Source organism: Perna viridis, chromosome 4 (genome assembly GCF_037379345.1).
Source record: "Perna viridis isolate PV_CMFRI_1.1 ecotype Kerala chromosome 4, ASM3737934v1, whole genome shotgun sequence".
Lineage (NCBI taxonomy): Eukaryota > Metazoa > Mollusca > Bivalvia > Mytilida > Mytilidae > Perna > Perna viridis.
In genome coordinates, this window is record NC_142448.1 from 52,518,578 (window position 1) to 52,536,805 (window position 18,228).

The 18,228-nt window shown below is 31.5% G+C and overlaps 2 protein-coding genes across 5 annotated transcripts in view; one reads left to right on the top strand and one right to left on the bottom strand.

The window, feature by feature from the left end:
* LOC148620512 (putative RNA-binding protein Luc7-like 2) lies at window positions 1–12,905 on the top strand. 3 transcript variants are annotated; one of them, XM_088581428.1, is made up of 11 exons: window positions 18–179; window positions 1,240–1,311; window positions 2,631–2,725; window positions 5,758–5,856; window positions 6,353–6,463; window positions 6,805–6,948; window positions 7,495–7,671; window positions 8,127–8,275; window positions 8,734–8,814; window positions 9,642–9,827; window positions 11,717–12,905. In XM_088581428.1, exons 4-11 carry the CDS (start codon window positions 5,761–5,763, stop codon window positions 11,739–11,741), a joined length of 969 nt encoding a protein of 322 aa, XP_088437554.1. In that variant the 5' UTR covers window positions 18–179; window positions 1,240–1,311; window positions 2,631–2,725; window positions 5,758–5,760; the 3' UTR covers window positions 11,742–12,905. The 3 variants fall into 3 exon arrangements, with proteins under 3 accessions (XP_088437552.1, XP_088437554.1, XP_088437553.1); XM_088581426.1 differs by lacking the exon at window positions 1,240–1,311 and having other exon boundaries at window positions 1–179; XM_088581427.1 differs by having other exon boundaries at window positions 27–179; window positions 1,240–2,725.
* A 1,372-nt stretch (window positions 12,906–14,277) lies between these two features.
* The window catches only part of LOC148620513 (fatty acid synthase-like), a 37,351-nt gene continuing 33,400 nt past the window's right edge, over window positions 14,278–18,228 (bottom strand). For both annotated transcript variants that reach the window (XM_088581424.1, XM_088581425.1), the window contains exons 28-29: window positions 15,608–15,853; window positions 14,278–14,621 (exon numbers count right to left, since the gene is read on the bottom strand). In XM_088581424.1, coding sequence (XP_088437550.1) covers window positions 14,520–14,621; window positions 15,608–15,853 — 348 coding nt within the window. In that variant the 3' untranslated portion in view covers window positions 14,278–14,519. The remainder of the gene's footprint in view (window positions 14,622–15,607; window positions 15,854–18,228) is intronic.

Here is an 18,228-nt window from a genome sequence, read left to right on the forward strand (position 1 = left end):
GCTAGAGGCGCTTATTCTGACGTGTCGGGGACGCCATGAAATAGATTTGATCACTGATCATACTACAGTTGTCACTAAAATTAGCATTATTGCAGGCTTTAAATTGCAATAAATCACAATGTCTGCTCAAGAGCAGATGCGAGCAATGTTAGATGAGTTAATGGGTACAGCAAGAGATGGTATGTGTGATGTTTTATGAGTTTTTGCACACGAAGAACGTTGGCCCGGAAGAAAGTCGAGTATTTTCCCATTATCCGTCCGGGTCGTTCATTAAAATAGATTATCATCATTTATCTCCACATGTAAAGAATTTAGTCAAATATACTTTTTGAAATTACTAATGACCACAACTTCCATCTTTTATTTAAAAAGGCGACCGGTCTTTTGAGTCTAGGAGGCCGTTTGTTTTTATTATTGACCTTGACCTTCTAGGGAATACCATTGTGAAAGTAAATCATGTCAATGAGTTATAGACCGTCTTCCAAATTTGGAATTGTACGGCCCTACTAAACACAAAACTGGTACTAAAATTACTCCTATAACAATTTTTTAAATGAAATGTGTATGAATAATCAATGATAATTTTCTGTTTGTAGAAAGTAAGACTGAAGAGCATTGTTAAGCTTTAGAAATCAATTTTCCCCATTAATATCTCCACTGCTCTTCACTTTGTGACCTGCCATTTTACCTCAATTAGTGGAGGAAAGTACAATGTATGAATTAACAAGTTGTTTTTTCCAAATTTGGAAGATCATCTATGAAATACACCAATTTTGTCTTATGCATCCTACATTTGTAATTTTAAAGTTTAAATGACTTTCAAATTCAAATTGTTCTTGTCAATCTTGGTGTGTGTAAATCGTGGCTTTAGTAATGTGGTTTGCATTATCCTAAAATATAAATCTTTTCCAATATTTCTGGTGTCTTATGCTAAACTCTTGCTTTTGTATTAGCTTACAGTGATTTTTTTTTACAGGTGTTTCAATGTGTAACTGTTAAATTTCACCATAGTTGCAATTTTACATTATCTTTAATTAATTTAATGATGCCACACACTCATTTTTATGAAGTGATAATACTCATAACTTAACTGAAAATTAGAATATAAATATAGTAGATTTTTTTTTGTTTTTATGCTTCTCAAATCAATTGTTCAAACTGAAATGAAATTATTAAAACGGTTACACATTAAAACTGAATATACATGGGTTTTAATTTTTTCCATCCCTATTTTTCAAGGGACCCTTTTCATGTGGTCAAGTGTTATCCAGTCAAATTTGCCAAGGGTTTTAAGGTGACGAAGTCCAAGCCGTGAGTTTACATATTCAATAGCTTTCATTGCAGAGAATTAATTCTTTGATTAATCATGTACATTTATGTTTCTTCTATTTGCACAAGTAGCAATATTCAAGTTATTCTTTCAAAGGTAAACAATTTACAAAAATGTAAACAGGTAAAGTAATACACATGATGCCTAACCGTAGAGTGAATAACTTACAGGTAAATTTTCAAGGTGATATTAATACTGTACTATATAGTTTGTTAAAGTAAGAGTGAGATCGTTTCTTTTAATGGTTACTCTTTTTAATTGCTGAGCATGTTGGCAGCTTTGAGGTGATATTTACTGTTGCAGGTTTGAGAGAGGTAGGAATCTAAAGCATGTCAATGACAGCAGATTTAACCAGGGATCGCAGTGTGTATCTCAATGTAATGTACAGCACAATATCATTGATTTACTTGTCAAAAAATTTGGTTTTCTTGTCAAAGATCAAAAGTGTGGATTTTAACTAAGTTTACATTCTGTTGCATAACAAAAGACCAACATCGTCTATTTTAATGACATAGAAACTAAATTTATTATTATTTTCATATTTTGCATACATTGTACCAAATTTTGATTGATATTCACATTTCTTTAGTACAATAAAGCAAGTGACAAGTAGGATTTTGGAAAATTTGGGTTGCATTTTATTATTGTTTTGTTCAATAGCTATGAAGAACTCCTGCAAACTGTAAGTACATTTTTGTTTGATGTCAAATATGTTTATACTATTCCTTTTATGTCTTCTGTTCCTGGCAATTATAACTGTTATGGGTCAAAATTATCAAAATACTTGCATGTAAGAAAGACACACTTGAAAACCAAATCTTTTGTCACTTTTATGCATATATGTTGCAAACTCTTTGAATGACAAACCATGTTTTTTTGGTAAATAACAAATTAACTTTTGTTTGTTTGATTTTTTTTTCAAAAACGGTACTGAATGTGAAAAAAATAACTTGTAAAAAACTCACTTTAGCATATTACAGTGTGTAGATTTGCAGCATGTATTGTCTGGATAAAATTATGTTTTTAAATCTTTATTTACATTGGATGATACAATTAGCTGGTATATTTGAAAGCTATATTGCTTCTTTCTAAGTTTCATAACTGATTTATATTCTATATGATTAACAAGTTCATCTAAATAATAAGGAAAATCATAATATACATGTATAAAGAACTTTTTCTTTAGTACAATTATAATGCTTCTCATATGCCAGCTATACTGACAGTCAGCTCAAAGGTATTAAAGTTTGGATTTGATTGATGCTATCTAACACATTTGTCAAATGTCTGTGATTTCCAGGAGACCGTTCCCGTTACAAGGTGAAGTTTGACGATCCTCGGGTATGTAAGAGTTTCCTGCTAGGCTGCTGTCCTCATGATATCTTGTCTAGCACGGTAAGTGTTTGTAGTCTGTATCTGATTAGCAGGGATGCTGGGTACGTACATTTCAGCAATACAATTCATGTTTAAAAAGTATTAAAGATTGTTTTTAAAGTGATGATAATGCTATTAAAAATTTTATAGTAAAAGTACACATATATGTAGTTTTATGCATCTATAAAACCGAAATGGTAGTGATGAAAACTTCATTTAAAAAGGTAACTGTTAAAACATTTATGTATTTTTTATAGTTTTAAAATGTATAAAGACACTTAAAGCAGTGTTCTCCCCATAATTTTTAAGTAACACAGGGCTTACTGGCATAGCACAGCTCTTATGGGGCCAAAAATTAAATATCCTTTGTTTCCCCAATCCAGCCCGACCCGAAAAAATTGTCTCGACCCAAATGATTTTATTGTCAATTTTGTGTAGAAATTATTTTTTTGTTGTTAAAATCCATGCTGTGGTGCTCCTATGAAATGGAGGAGTCAAATAAATAAGATTGGGACACTGTTCTTCAAAGCGCCTTTGTAATTGACATAGAAGAAAACGCCTCAGTGATGCAACTAGGGTTTCTCGGATCTTTACCATATCCTTTAGATTGTTCGTAAAATTAAATAAACACAGACGCCATTCTGTCGTTTTCTGTTGCCATTTTTTTTTATGGCTGGAATCTTTTAAGAAAATCTTGGTAACAAATGTGTTGCGGAGATTTTCAAAGAGGACCATCCTACACTAGTCTCGTAAAAGCAGACAGTTCATACTTCTCTCTTGGTAGTGGGTGGTAAAGGGTTATTTTCATGCACTGTCCCGTGAATTTTTTATCTTTCGTTCATGGTGACTAGCGTTGTTTATTTTTCCAATCTTGATAAACACGCATCTGCATATTAAGCCTGCCACTAAAATTAGCAAGAACACCACTTGCATCGGCATGGTTAGGGTCTAAAATGTGTAACCCCTTCCCGTATCAACTTTTCCCCGTACCCAAATATTGTTTTGCTAAAATATTCATTCTGACGGTATGTTAAGAATTGAAAATTGCATGTGATGTGGAAAAGTCCATTTCAATTTCTAATGAAGAAAATGATGTATATTTTTCTGACATTTCTTGTTTTATCGGTTTTCTGAAGTCAAAAGGTCTGAAATGTGTGATCGGAATTTACCGTAACGGTATCCAACTATTTTTTGACTGTTTCTCACTGTCCTGTCCAAAGTTTACATTTTTCTAACATTATTAAAGAGGTTCAAACTTCACCTTAAGACTATGGATAAAGTTTTGAAAGATTTGATATTGTTTTAAAAAAGAAGTGATTGAGTTTGAATTCTGTAATGTACATGTAATTAGCGTCAATCCACGTACCAGCAAAAAATGGATACAATCTTATCCAGAATGAAAAATAAAATCTCATAAACATAGTCTGATGGGATTTTAATTTATCATCAATGAAAGTGTTAATTATATTATGATGTTTTATTGTCAAATATGCAATACATTAGTACAGATAACAAAAATACCGGACTTTGATTTTGGGTACAGGAATTTCGGGTTACCCATTTTAGACCTTTTGAACACAGAAAATAAAAAAAAATCTATTTTTTCGATGAACATTTTAAAAATCATTGATTTAAGCCTAACCATCACGTCATTTTGCAAATGTGTACCAACTTGCAGCTAGAAATATCAAGTAATAATGAAGAAATTGGCAAAATAGTATTTGGGTACGGAGAAAAGTTGAAACGGGTTACACATTTTAGACCATACCATCAGCATGATAATTAAGTGTAATTCTTTCATAACATACTGATAAAACATATTTCAGATTGCTGGACACTGAGGACATACTATGTCAATTGTACTAGGTTTATCCTCGTTCATATTTTTCAGATACATTTTTTAATCGTGCATGTGACTTTCTAATTCCCAAGAACTAAGGGATTTATTCGCTTTTATTTTTCATGCACCATGGAATCAATTATTTGCTTATTTAGAGCACGATACCGCCTTTACCAATCACGTAGCATTTCAAAATTATTTGGATTTCAATTAAATTTCGTACATGTAGGAAAACATGTTATCCTGAGATGAATGGTGATTTTGAAAATTTGATTGGAGCAGCCATTTTCAAAATTGCTGTTATTTTCCCGTTATTTTTTATTTACATTTGATCGATTTTCAATAATATTTGGTTTTTGTAATAAACATGGTATCCTGTCAGAGTTGAATGATAATGGTGGATAGGTTAATTATAAACCTTGTTTTACTTCATTATCTGTTTTTTATTCTGAATTTTTGTGTAAAGCTTGCTATATAACTCGGTAATAAAAGAATAGTTTTCTCTGCGTTCTGTGCAGCTGTTGGGGCAACAAAGGACAAGGAGGCTCTTAAAACACATTGTTTTGTGTTACCAGTGTGCAGAGACTGCATTATTATTGGCAAAATATCACCTTAGAGAAATCCAATAATATAAATGATTTCAAAATATACATAGGGTTTTATTTGATATATCTGACATGAGGAAATGATAAATTGATACACCCTAGAACTTAAAATCCTGGTCTATAATGCTGGTTTACAAGTACCAAAAAACAAATTTCCAATAAAATAAAATATTTTACCTACCTACCTACCCACACCTGCCTTGATAGGGTCAGGTTTGGGGAAACAAACAATTATTTTTGGCTTGGCCTTCCTCCAAAATTATAGCACAGTGCCCAAAGGGCATTCTTACTAAAATTAATTACTGATAGCACAGTACTAAGAAATGATAGTGCTGCAAAGTACAGCACAATTATGGCCTGGGGAGAACACTGCTTATAGTTATTCAGAATTTTTTAATGTTGATAATTATCATTATGTATTTTTCTGTTCAACATTTTCCTGCAAAAGGTAGTGTACAAGTATAAGTGTTGTATCAATACAAACCTTCCACACGTTAAGTCTCATACTTTGTTAAACAGATTTTGCTGACTAGGTTGGGTTTTATGAATGAATTTCAAGTTTCTCTTTTGAAAATGATAATAACCTTTTTATTGATATTTTTTTTCAGAGAATGGATCTTGGTGAATGTCCTAAGATACATGATTTAGCCCTGAGAGCTGATTATGAACAGGCCTCAAAAAGGAAAGATTACTACTATGATATTGATGTAAGTATGGCTTGAATGTATTAAGGCATAACATATCTATTTCTGCCACAGAAATACTTATCTCTCACAATGTTGCACTATTTATCTGTATGACTGTATCTGTTACATGTCTAAGTAGGAAAACAAAAGTATATTGCTCATTATTTTGCTTTAAAGATGGTGTTTGCCTGTGAAAGTTGGAGAAACAACAAGAATTTATATCAAGTATGGTGACCCATGTACAGTTTGAGTGAAAATGAAGGTTTTTGAAAACAAAAGAAATAAATATCCAGATATTCATCGTCATTCTCCTGCAAATCTAGAGATAAAAAGCAGGCAAAGCATACTTTATTGTGTTCTAGTTTTAGAGGCTGTTTCTATTTTTAAAAGTATTATCCACTAGGATGAATATTTTTGAAGAGCCCCAACTTTTACCAGCTAACTGTCAACTTAAAGATCAGGAATTGTGTTATGTATGATTGTTATAGTCTTGTCATGGAAAGTGTTCTCTTTACAGGCAATGGAACATCTCCAAACATTCATCCAGGATTGTGACAGGAAGACAGAACTTGCAAAGAGAAGACTTAAAGAAACACAAGAAGAACTCAGTGAAGAAGCAAATTCCAAAGTAAATTTCTGGCTTACAATGGTTTTTATACACCCATTTTTATGATAGATATCTAATGGATCATCAATACAACTATTTGTTGTATGTTAAAGTTAATACACTTAGAATGATTTTAATATTTTGGGGGAATGAATGTTTATCATCCCTGAAGAAAGCTCTCATCTGTATTAGATTTTCATATGAAAATTATGGGACTTTAAACTAGAAAGACCTGTTATCAAGCAAATTTAAAAGGTATTTGTTGTTGAAAGGTGCAGAAGCTGTATTGCATGTTATGAGAAACAAAGAAGTTATTTATTTTATTACATTCTTCATATTATGTCTGAATAACATGTTTTCAGGCAGAATGTATTCACAAACTAGGTGAAGAGATGGGAACATTGCTGGCAAAAGCTGAAGTGCTTGGAGCTCAGGGAGAAGTAGAAGAATCTATGAAATACATGGAACAGATTGAAGAATTAAAGAAACAGAAAGCCATGGCAGAGGTCAGAAACAATAACTTTTTTTTTTTTTTTTTTAATTTGAAATATAAAATGATATTAACTGAGTAATAAAGTTCTGACTGCATTAAAATTTGGGTGCTGGGAGTAATCCCTAACAGGCATTTTTATACAGATTTGTTTTTTTCTTTGTTGACATGTACTTAAAACCAATTATTTCATTTACATGAAGTTAGGAGTTAGAATATATGTGTTGGAAGTTAGATGAAAAAAAAACCATTTGTATGAAGATGATCTGTATTACATGCAAGAATTGTGTTATCTACAAATCTTATTCTCTCCTTACATTTCAACTTTTCCTTGTTAAGGGTTAAAAAAATGAGAAAAAGAAAAGAAATTTTGAATATGCTTGTGTCGTCATGATGATTCTTTTTATAACCTTCATCCCTTTGAAATTACACTATCATTATTCAACTTTTGTTGTCCTCGGATGCATCGGAATTCCTGCTTACAATTTGTTTACCAGTGCAAGATTGTTTTGCCTAAGTCTGATATGCAAGTATGTTTCATTTTCATATCTTCCAATTTCAGACAGAATTCAGGAATTCTATGCCTGCATCTAGTTATCAGCAACAGAAGTTACGGGTGTGTGAAGTTTGTTCAGCTTATCTTGGTATCCATGACAATGACAGACGTTTAGCTGATCACTTTGGTGGAAAACTTCATCTGGGATTCATCACTATCAGAGAAAAACTGGAGGAGCTAAAAGTATGAAACTTATGTAATTTTGTATTTTAAATATAAGAATGTGAACAAGAATACATGCATTCTGTATTGTTTTTACCTATGTCACCAACTGTGAAAGCAAGTCTAGTAGCTGCTTCAACTCATCATTCTATCTCTTGGTCTATCATGCTTAGTGGGTAGCTATTACATGTCTGTTAGAAATGAACATTATTCAAACTTTTCACTGTTGTCACTGTATGTTGCTGACAGTACCTACTTCACATTATCCATTTTTCAAACTTTTTAATGGAAAAGTGTTGTTTTAATATTTTTTTTTAGGGAGTCAAGTGGTGTTTCTACTAGGTTTATGTACGAAAAAAACGATGATTCCATAAAAAGTGGGGTACTTCATTTAAAATCCTAAGGTTTTTGCTGTTGTTTTTTTTTTTTTTTTTTTTTCATTCAAAGCTACATGTATATTGTTTTTATTTGAATAGAAAATAGTGTCTGACAGAAGAGCTCAGAGAGAAAAAGAACGAGAGGAACAGAAATTAGTACGAGATGTTGAAGAAGAGCGACGACCCACTAGAAGTAGAAGTAGAAGCCGTGGGGACAGTAGAAGGAGGTCTAGAAGCAGGAGTAGAAGGTATAAATATGAATTCCTAGGCATTCCTAATAATATCCTGAAACATACCAGCCTGCTAATAACATTATATGAAATCACTTCACTTGATCTGAAGTCATTTTGTCCCTTTAAGTTTTGTAGCCAAATGATGATCAGGTGAGCATGTACTACTGCATTTCTTTGTATGAGAAATCACTGTCTCATTTGGTCTTCCTTGCTCCTATTTTTGTTGTTAAAAAATAAAAAAACTCAGATTGAAATTGGTGTCGTAGCTTTTTTATATAAAAAACTCATGTGATATACTGCACAAAGAAATCCTGCATACACACCAAGTTTAAACTTGACTTTTAACCTGTTTAAGAGTTCATGATATGATTTATAAAAATATCATCAGACATTATTTGGAACTTTCTGAGTCTGTTTTACCAAACATTTTGAACTTTTCACAGAATAATTTATAAAGTATTTACTTTGTTCAGGTCACGTTCCCGATCAAGGAAGAAGAAACACAGACATTCCTCTAGATCTAGGTCAAGAGAAAGGAGAAGGAAGAAGCACAGGTAGGTCAAAATCTTCAGGGTTTCACCCATTTAAATCTCATAAGTGCAACTTCTCCTGAACTGCTCAATGTATTTTGATGAATTATATTGGAAGGTTAGATAAATGAAGATGGGTATCGTCTGTTGCATGAAAAGGAAGATAATCCAGCTTAAGTGTTTCACTTATCAAATCCACCTGATGCAGGATTGAGCATGTGAGCTTGCTCTCAATATATCTAAGTTTATTTTATTCTTAAGACATGTCTAGAGAGCAAAATTATTTTATATTCTTTTGGTGTTTTAAGCCTTTGTGGTTTTTGCCTGACCCGTTATATCTTACCAGGGTAAGGTAATCTTAAAGGCTTTTACATACTGTAATGGTACCTATTTTCCTGTGATACTTATTTCCACCAATTTCACGGTTGTGCTCTATATGCCAAAATAGGTACATGTTCAAGAGAATTTCTACCATTATTCTTCATGCAAAAACTATTTCCGCAAAATAAGTACCCACATATCTGTTCATAGACCTATAATGGCAAAATTAAGTACAGTGACAGTAAATACATGACAGTTGTACTTAAGTTCATTGTTTTTGTACATATATGTACTCTGTCGGTTGAATGATTTTTGATTAAATCTTTTTTCCCCCATTCAGGAAAAATTTAGACAGAATTAAGTTCACAACAGCTGACATTTTAGAGTTGTTGAGAAATAAGAATTGAATTTTCTCTTAATAGCAGTACAAGTTATTTCTCCAACCAGGGTAGTAATTTGTTTTCTTATTTGAAGTTTGTAATTTTCAGAGTATTTTTTTTAAAACCTTGCAACTAATGTGTTTCTTATAGGAGATCAAGATCTAGATCAAGAAGATCCAGGAGTAGGTCAAGACGTTCTAGAAGTAGGTCGAGGTCAAGGTCTCACAAACGGAAAAGGTCAAAACGATCCAGAAGTAGGTCAAGATCTCGCAGTAAAAGTTTAAAAGATGAGAATGGTTCTACATCACCAGCACCTCCCCTTCCCCAGGAAAATAGGTGGGTTAATACAGCAAGTCCAAAGTTTGTTACTACTGTGAAATTTGTGGCAGTTTTATTTTCACTATTTTTGTGGTCCAATCTGTAGTGCAAAAACATGTTGCGAATATCTTCTTTAAAGAACATTACAGTATTATTTGAGGAATAATCACAAGTTTTAAACTGTATGAAAGTTTATTATTAGCAAAAAATATATGTAAAAAAAGTTAACCATTTTACAGTATTAAATGGAACATTCTTTATTATATATTATATGTATAATTAAAAGTCTAAAGGAGGGCGCTATTCAGCAAACTTAATCAGTATCAGATCGTTGAGTCATGACAAGGCACAAATAAAAATTTTATATTTCTAGAAGTTTTCCCAATGATACCGATCAAGATGTTACACTGTAAGAAAATATATAACAAACAAAATTTTCTTGTCAGCTATTGAACTTCTTTAGTGCTTTAAACAATTTGAATCAGTTTTAAAAATCTTGGCTCCTAATGTATGGGTTAATTTCAAATTTGGTTTGTTGCTTTTTATGGATGGGGCGGGATCAGGACAAAAGCCCCCCCGTGAGAAATTATTTTATCAATTATGAATAATGTTTCTATTAGTACTAAAAGTGTAAAATTTGTAATTTAATTTCTAAATTGTTAACATTTTTACTTTTTGTTTCTTTTGAAGACAATATTCTATCAATAAAATGATGACAATTGTCGAATATACACTCTTTATAAAGGAAATATATCTATAAACAGTCATTTTGTTTTCTTTTTAAAAAGTGTATTATTGGCAGCTTTTCTTATTTCATTGATGAAGTATCAAATGATTCTGATAATAAGGAATACAATATCAAATATAAAATGAATGTGCCCTGGAAAAAAAATACACAGAAACTGAACCATTTTATTACATGACAGAAACTTCCTAAAAATACTAATTAGAATTTAGAAAAAGTACACAAACAATAGAAACAAACAAAAATGAAAAAAAAAACATATACACTAACCATGTGGGATACCATTTTTTCCCAACTTGCCATTCAGGCTAGTGGAATATTGATCTTGATAGCCAAATAAAATTCAACTAGCCAAATTTTTTTGGTTTTTTTCTGTACTGTCATCTGTTTTCTCTTGGATTCATCTATCTCCTGCCTTTCTTTTTCTTTCTTATACTGTCTTTTCATTTGTTTTTAAATTTATCAGAAACTTTTTTGAATATTCCCTCCCATTGAAGTTTTTCATGTACTTTACAGTAACAAAATAAGTATTCCATTTCTGAACTCATATTTTAGAAACACAAACACAAATTGACAAGTGTAAGCTAATGAGAACTTGCCAAATTACACATCTACTGGTATTTAGTGAGCTGGCGAGTGGTGGTTTCCCACACTGATACAGAAATTGAACCATTTAATACAAACAAAAACTTCCTAAATACACTGAACATAATTAAAAAAAAAAAACAAAACACAAATTAAATGCATTACCAATATAAAAGGTTCTGTCTCAACAAATGAAAAATAAAAAATACACCCCCCCCAAAAAAAAACAATCAAAAGTAAACAAAAATAAATATATATTTTTACATTAACATTAAGCTTATTATAAGATGGGGCTTTTGTCCTAGACCTGGATGGGACATAGGTCGTAAGCAATTTTGGTTGCTGTCTGATAATAATGAGAATGGGTATGGTGAAGGGAAGTAATTTGTGAGACTTGGCCATTTCTTACTACTGTTATATGGTTTAAAATAGAAAGTTAAACCACAAATTTTGGCACAAAATGGTTGGAATGATTACACATTTGTGGCTTCCTTTCAACTGGGGGTATACCTAGCACTTTAACCTGTGCAACTTCATGTTTTTGAATGGTATTTTATATTTTGATTTTATTTTATAGGCTATTAGAAAGTGGAGAAATGTGAATACTGAACCAGAGTTAAATGAACTTTAAACCTGATCATGTGCTATGCTAACTAACTGAATTGTGTCATGTGATTTTTATGTCAGATTGATCTGACCACAGTATCAGAAATTAAAACATTCATCAGTGTTGTTTTGAAGTAGTTAATGAATTTCTACTACATGTACTTTAATGAGCCAATGCCAATATGGGTCAAAATAAAAATATGAATTATTGGAATTATGTACATCTAAATTGTGAAATTTTGCAACATTATGACTATCAAAGATTGAATAATATAAATTTGTGTGTTCAGGAATTATTTTTAAAATATATATGTTGCAGTTAAGAATGAAAATGTTGAAATGAAACATTGTTGCTGCTCTAGGATTATAATACAAACCTTGCAAATATGTTTTAAAAATAACTATATTTCCTTTCAAACAACTTGGACCATTTTTGTGGGATTTTTGAAGATTTAATATGAAAACAATTAGACTTTGTAAATTTATAGATAATGCACTTGCATATATGCAAAGAGTGTTAATGCCCAAGTTATACATATCAAGTAACATAAATTATTGTATAATATTGATAGGGTAAGGCTTAGGTTTATTAACTCACATCATTTAACATTCACTTAATAGCTTTAAAGTTGTTGTTTTTGTGTCTGTTAGTAAAAAATCTAGCTTTCTCAGAAAAATGATCTTTTTCCTAAGCTTACTGGTAATAAATCTGAAATGTGAAGTGTAGTAAGTTGGAGATTATTAAAATGATGCCAATTAACACTTGACTTGTAGGCCAACTTAAGCATATTTTAGGTTCCCAGGTCCTCTTTCGGTAGTACCTTGTTATCCTCGCTATTTTTTCTGGTAAAGCACTTTTGTCCCCTTAAGGTTTCAAAAAAAATAATGTGAGACCAAAGAACTATCTTTGAATGACCTTTAGTGTATTGATTTTCACCAGAATTTAATGTGATACAAGATCCAAACTCTTTTTAAGATCCATTTCTTATAGTACAATCTTGATGCAAGAAGCAGATAATCTTTCTATTGAGTCACTGATGAAAAGAGTTACATATATTTGGTCCTTGATTGTAGTCTGTTTGCATTGCATACTTTATGTGTTAGATGTATATGCATTTTACAAGTTGATTTAATGTACATTAAATGATTTTTATATAGGATTTATTTTATTTCCTTAATGCATCATCACAGGTCAGTGGTTTTTAGTCCCATTCCGGCAAATCAGTAATCCAGCACTTTGTATTGCTTGCAGATAATCATTTGATATTTGGTACATTACTTAACCTTGGGAAGTTTTTAGCTCACCTGGCGTGCTTCGTTGTTGTTAACAATTTTTCAAAACTCTTTTCCTCTGACACCACTTGACCAATTGGAACCAAACTTGGTATGAATTTTCTTTGGGGTATCCTGCATAGAACTGATTTGGCGATTTTTGATCCGTTGAAAAACATTGTCACTCTTACTAAAAATAGAACATAGGGATCAGACAGTAGTTTTTTGCCTCTTGGAACCTCTTGTTTGTTAATTAATTTTGCATGAATTTTGCATTTTATTCTCTTCAACATTAATTTCATATGGTAGGGGATTTGAATGCTGGTATTTTCTGACTGGCAATTTGACACACAAAACGAAAGGTTTTTTAGACATGGTCAAACTAAGAAATGAATATATAGGTTTATATAAAGGAACAGAGTCTTGTTCATATTCCTAGTGGAAATAATATAACACATCCCCACGTGGATGAATAATATCAGCTCCAGATCATCCAGTGGTCATCAGTGAACAATGAGGAAATCCTTGCAACATTATACACAGATACAGCAAAAAAGCTGGTAACAGACATGATTTTGCTCATTGACTAAGTAGGAATAAAGGGATATAAAGTTTTGAAAAGCAGCTTTCTGCCAGTTTGCTGAAATATCTGTTACATTTAATGCTGAAATATTTGATAAAATAATAGGAATTCTTATTTAAACAGAAAGAAAATCATGTCTGCACACAGCAAACATTAGTTTACTATACATCATGTATTTCTAAAAACACCAAATGGTATTGCACCCCTCGAGAGAAAGTTAATAGGAAGTTATTTCATGATGGGGATAGTCAAAGCAAATGATAAAGCATGCTTAAACTGAATATATGAAATTATGCAACATCAAGTAATTAAACTGTAGACTATTTACATGATTAATATTAAATACAATGAAAACTGTTGCATGTAATATCTGCATTATACAACATCAGAAAATATGTGATTGTATGTTATGCCCTTGTCCTTCCTGGGCAATGACAAGTTTAAGTGTATCCAGTACCCAAACTTAATCATGTTGGTTATAATTAGGGTCATTAATTAGAACTTAAGGCACAAGGCCACATCACATCCAATGTTAGGCATCCCACATAAAGCTTTTGTATATTTATCAGTTAGGTACAGAAAAAAAACAAGTGAGAAGTACAGACAGACAGATGAGGATAAAACAGTGACCCAAATCCTTCTGAGTGGGGGTATAAAAATGTACAACAACTAGTTAATAAATGTTTATATTTTATTAACAAAGTCAATATAAAATAAATAAGTAACAAGACAAATAAAATGGAAAAAAATCCAAGTAAAAGTGCTGGTAACAAAACAATACATGTGGCCTTCCCAACAAATAAAGCAAATCATAACAAAATAATTACTGGAAAAAATAAAAACTGCCCAACAGTTGGAAACAATATCAATATGTATGATGAACAATTTATGTTTAAGTGACAAATTAGTTAATTTATAATCATTTTTGCAGCAAATTGGCAGTTTCCTGTGAGTTATCACCCCTTACAAATGTTTCATGGTCTCCTGGTACCCTATGTATAGAAACTTTTTCCATGCAGACCTGAAATAATAAAGCATATGAATGAATTCATTTTTGCTACATGATAATTTTTTATTAAATCAAACTTTCTCTCATAAGTTTGAAATGTAAATAAAAACTGTTTACTGTTATCAATATGCTGACAATGTTTTTAATAGGGTTTGTAAGTTTCGTTCTAGTTTCCCTTCCAGAATTTCCGATGTACAAAATATTGAAATTCAAAGACCAATGTACATTTTACTGCTAATACTTCTAGGAAATCAAAACACTGCATCACAATTCCAAATCTTCTATTTTATGCTTTTCTCGACAGTTTTATCCTTTAGAACTAGATATTTGTAATTTCTTTATCAGTATTTCTACGCAAAAAGATATTTTGCTTTTAATATTGAACTGAATGCTAATGTTAATGATGCATCTTCATGCATTTGAATGGTAGACTAGGACACATTCTTATGAAACCATGGAGTCATGGGACAAGACTTGCATACCCTATACATGTACCACTGATTCTGATTTGTTTTGTCCTTTATATGACTGGATAACACTATGTGTAAACAGGACAACCAGAGAACACCAACTCTCCCTTTGTATGTTACATGCTTCAATTATATTTGGAATTCAATCATCATTATTTTTGTCTCTGTATATTTTAATCTTGTAATTTTTTTTTCGGCATTAGTGTATTTCTCAAACTTTTATGATTAAATATGAGTCAAGCCTTGGTTTTCAATAACGTGTGTTAAACTTTCAATTATGCTTTCACAAATAACTCTATGGAAGACAAGCATAGTGAATATTCTGCTTTTTACTAAGATCTGTATCTTCTTAGTTACTATTTGATTCATTGACATACACAAATATAAATTTTAACATTGAAATAAAAGGAAAGAACCCATAAAACCTAAACTTAACTGTTGTGAGTACAGAATAAATAAATATACTAGTAGACATATATAAGTTTATGTCCAGTAATCATTAGAATAAGGAGTACTATGGTTACTAACCTGATGCAGTCCATAGTCATCATTCTCTGATGTATCTGAGCTGGATTCAGCCTTAATTAGTGTCACCTCACATCTGATTTGATCTTGTGGTGTATATTTCTCAGACATCATCAGTCTCTGTAGAAAACCCTTTGCTGCCAACAATACATCATTCTGATCTCTAAATAAACCCGTTTCCATCAGAGTCTGGGATGTCAGAGTTAGTCTGGCCTCTAGGTCTGGCTGTGATTTAAGTGCTTGGGAAACCTGCAGAGATTAAAACATATGATAAATAAAAATTGTATCTTGAGTGCTCTACATTTCAGAAATAATCTGCTTTCTACGGGTAAGTTTGACAAGAAAATTTTACACAACAAAAATCGACCAAAATATACAAACTTAAACTGACAAACATGTGTTTCCAAGGGATGAATTTCACTTTACACAGGCAACAGAAATTGTTACATTGAAGTCAATGATCATATTACCAGTGATAAAGTCAACCCCATTAAAGAAATAAACACATGTCCATATGACAGAAAAAAATTATGAAAAAAAAAAAAAAGAATCAGAGTCGGTAAAAAAAGTTTAGACACTGACCAAAGTACATATGTCATATATGTATCGGCAAAAAGTTCAGAAGCATCAAACAGAAAGATGATTTAAAGACACCAGAACCCATAGACATAGAGTGAAAACAAGAAACTGGGACAGTCTACATACACAATGTATGGGAGATAATATTGCCCTCTACCTCTTCAAATCATAGTATTTCTATAGAGATACTTGATATGCTCATTTCCCATTTTTTTTTTAAGTTGGAAAGTACCAAATATGAGTAAACAATAGAAAACAAGAGAGCTATCACCTTGGCAAATAATCTGGTACCAAAAATTACTGGTATCTAAATATGTTATTTTTGAGTTTTTGTTTGAAGCAACGACTAACAGATGAAACAATTTACAACATGTCAAGTCAAAACATTTTCAAACTTAAACTCAGTTGGAGAATGTGAAAGTTGTATGAGAATTTTGAAATATCCTTCCCACTTTTCCCACTTAATATGTCTGATATTTTCCCCAAAAAGAGTGTACTATGAAAGTTCTTTAGTTCGTGAATAAGGGAAGAAACACAAGTTCATGGATTTTTGAATTCGTGGTTTGTGGTTTTCAGTATACACATCAATAGAAATCTCCTTTTCATCGGGAACCAATTTTATGGTTTGGCCTACCTATGAAAACCACAAAAATTGGCATCCCATGAACAGTAGATTTTGTAGAAACTTAAATCAGCATGCATTTAATAATACGTACAGACTGTGGATAACAAATAATGAAAGAAATTAATGCATAACTTGCCATATATGACTAAGGAAAACATCAGCTTTTAATGTACATATTATGTACAAGTTATGCATTAATTTCTTTAAGACCACCAGAGTTCTACAGAATAGTGCTCATGAACTGTACTGTTCATCTGATCTTTTTACATTTGTAAATGTGTGAAATTTAATTTTGACACCAAAATTCATACCATGATTTAAATGTGGATATATGCATGATAAAAGCCAGTAGTCTTATTATGTTCTCTTCAGCATGTGCTCTGATTTAACATTACAATTTAAAAAAACTAAATAACATTAATTAAGCTTAGGATCATCTTCAGATTATACTGAAGTTTAAATGAAATTAATGACAAAACTTTTGATTGACAATGGCTTAACAATTTTAGGATGCTTTCTACACAATAAAAACAGATAATTATTATAAAATATTTATTCTATGTCAAAACTTACGGATGTAGGACCTTGGACCACCACTAACTTAAACCCCTGAGTGTATTTATGCTTCTGCGGTCTTACAACGATGTATAATAAATGTAAATGTTGTAAGGACACCATGACCTCAGCAACATACAAAGTTGATGTGCTAAAAATAATAATAGCAATGCCACTTTGGAAAGGGAAGTAACTTGAAGCTAGCAGCCCTCCTAAACAGTTCAATTCACATCACCTACAGATATGTACAAAGGAATATGAATGGAGTCCAAAAATTATGAAAGGGTAATGATTTAACTTGTACACTAATGCACTCATCAATATTCCAAAGTTTGGACATCCATAAAGTTTTGATAGTTGGAGGCTGACATAGTGAGATCAGTAATATTTTTAGCTTATATTTTTCTTACTAAATTTCTGATTTTGCAATACACTAAAATCTCATCTGTTTTTAGATAAAAATACAATTCATAACTGAGATTTTACAAAGATATATGTGAAAAGTTTTCGAAGTTCCATAAATGTAAAATGTCAATGTTGAATGAGAATAATAAATCCTGATTTATAATTCTCCTTAACAGAGTGTCAATATTCCTCTTGTGTAATTTTTTATGAATGATATTGCCCTTGTTGAAAAGGTATGTGCCAACACAATAATCTGTTTTTCTATAGAAACTTTACTTAGCATGCATTTCAAAAAGACAACTGAGTGTTTGGACAGCAAAATAAAAAGAAGTATATAGCTACAATGTAGATGAAGAAAGAAAATTTCAGCTTAAAATTTTCAGGTTATCAGGACCAAAAATCCATGACAGCTATTGTCATCACTTCTTCCACTGTCTGTCATTAACTTTTCTTTAAAATC

Coding starts and splice junctions, on each gene's coding strand:
- LOC148620512 (XM_088581426.1), top strand. CDS start 119: ATGTCTGCTCAAGAGCAGATGCGAGCAATGTTAGATGAGTTAATGGGT. Junction 2,726..5,757: donor ATGATATCTTGTCTAGCACG/GTAAGTGTTTGT, acceptor ATTTTTTTTCAG/AGAATGGATCTTGGTGAATG. Junction 9,828..11,716: donor CCCCTTCCCCAGGAAAATAG/GTGGGTTAATAC, acceptor TTTATTTTATAG/GCTATTAGAAAGTGGAGAAA.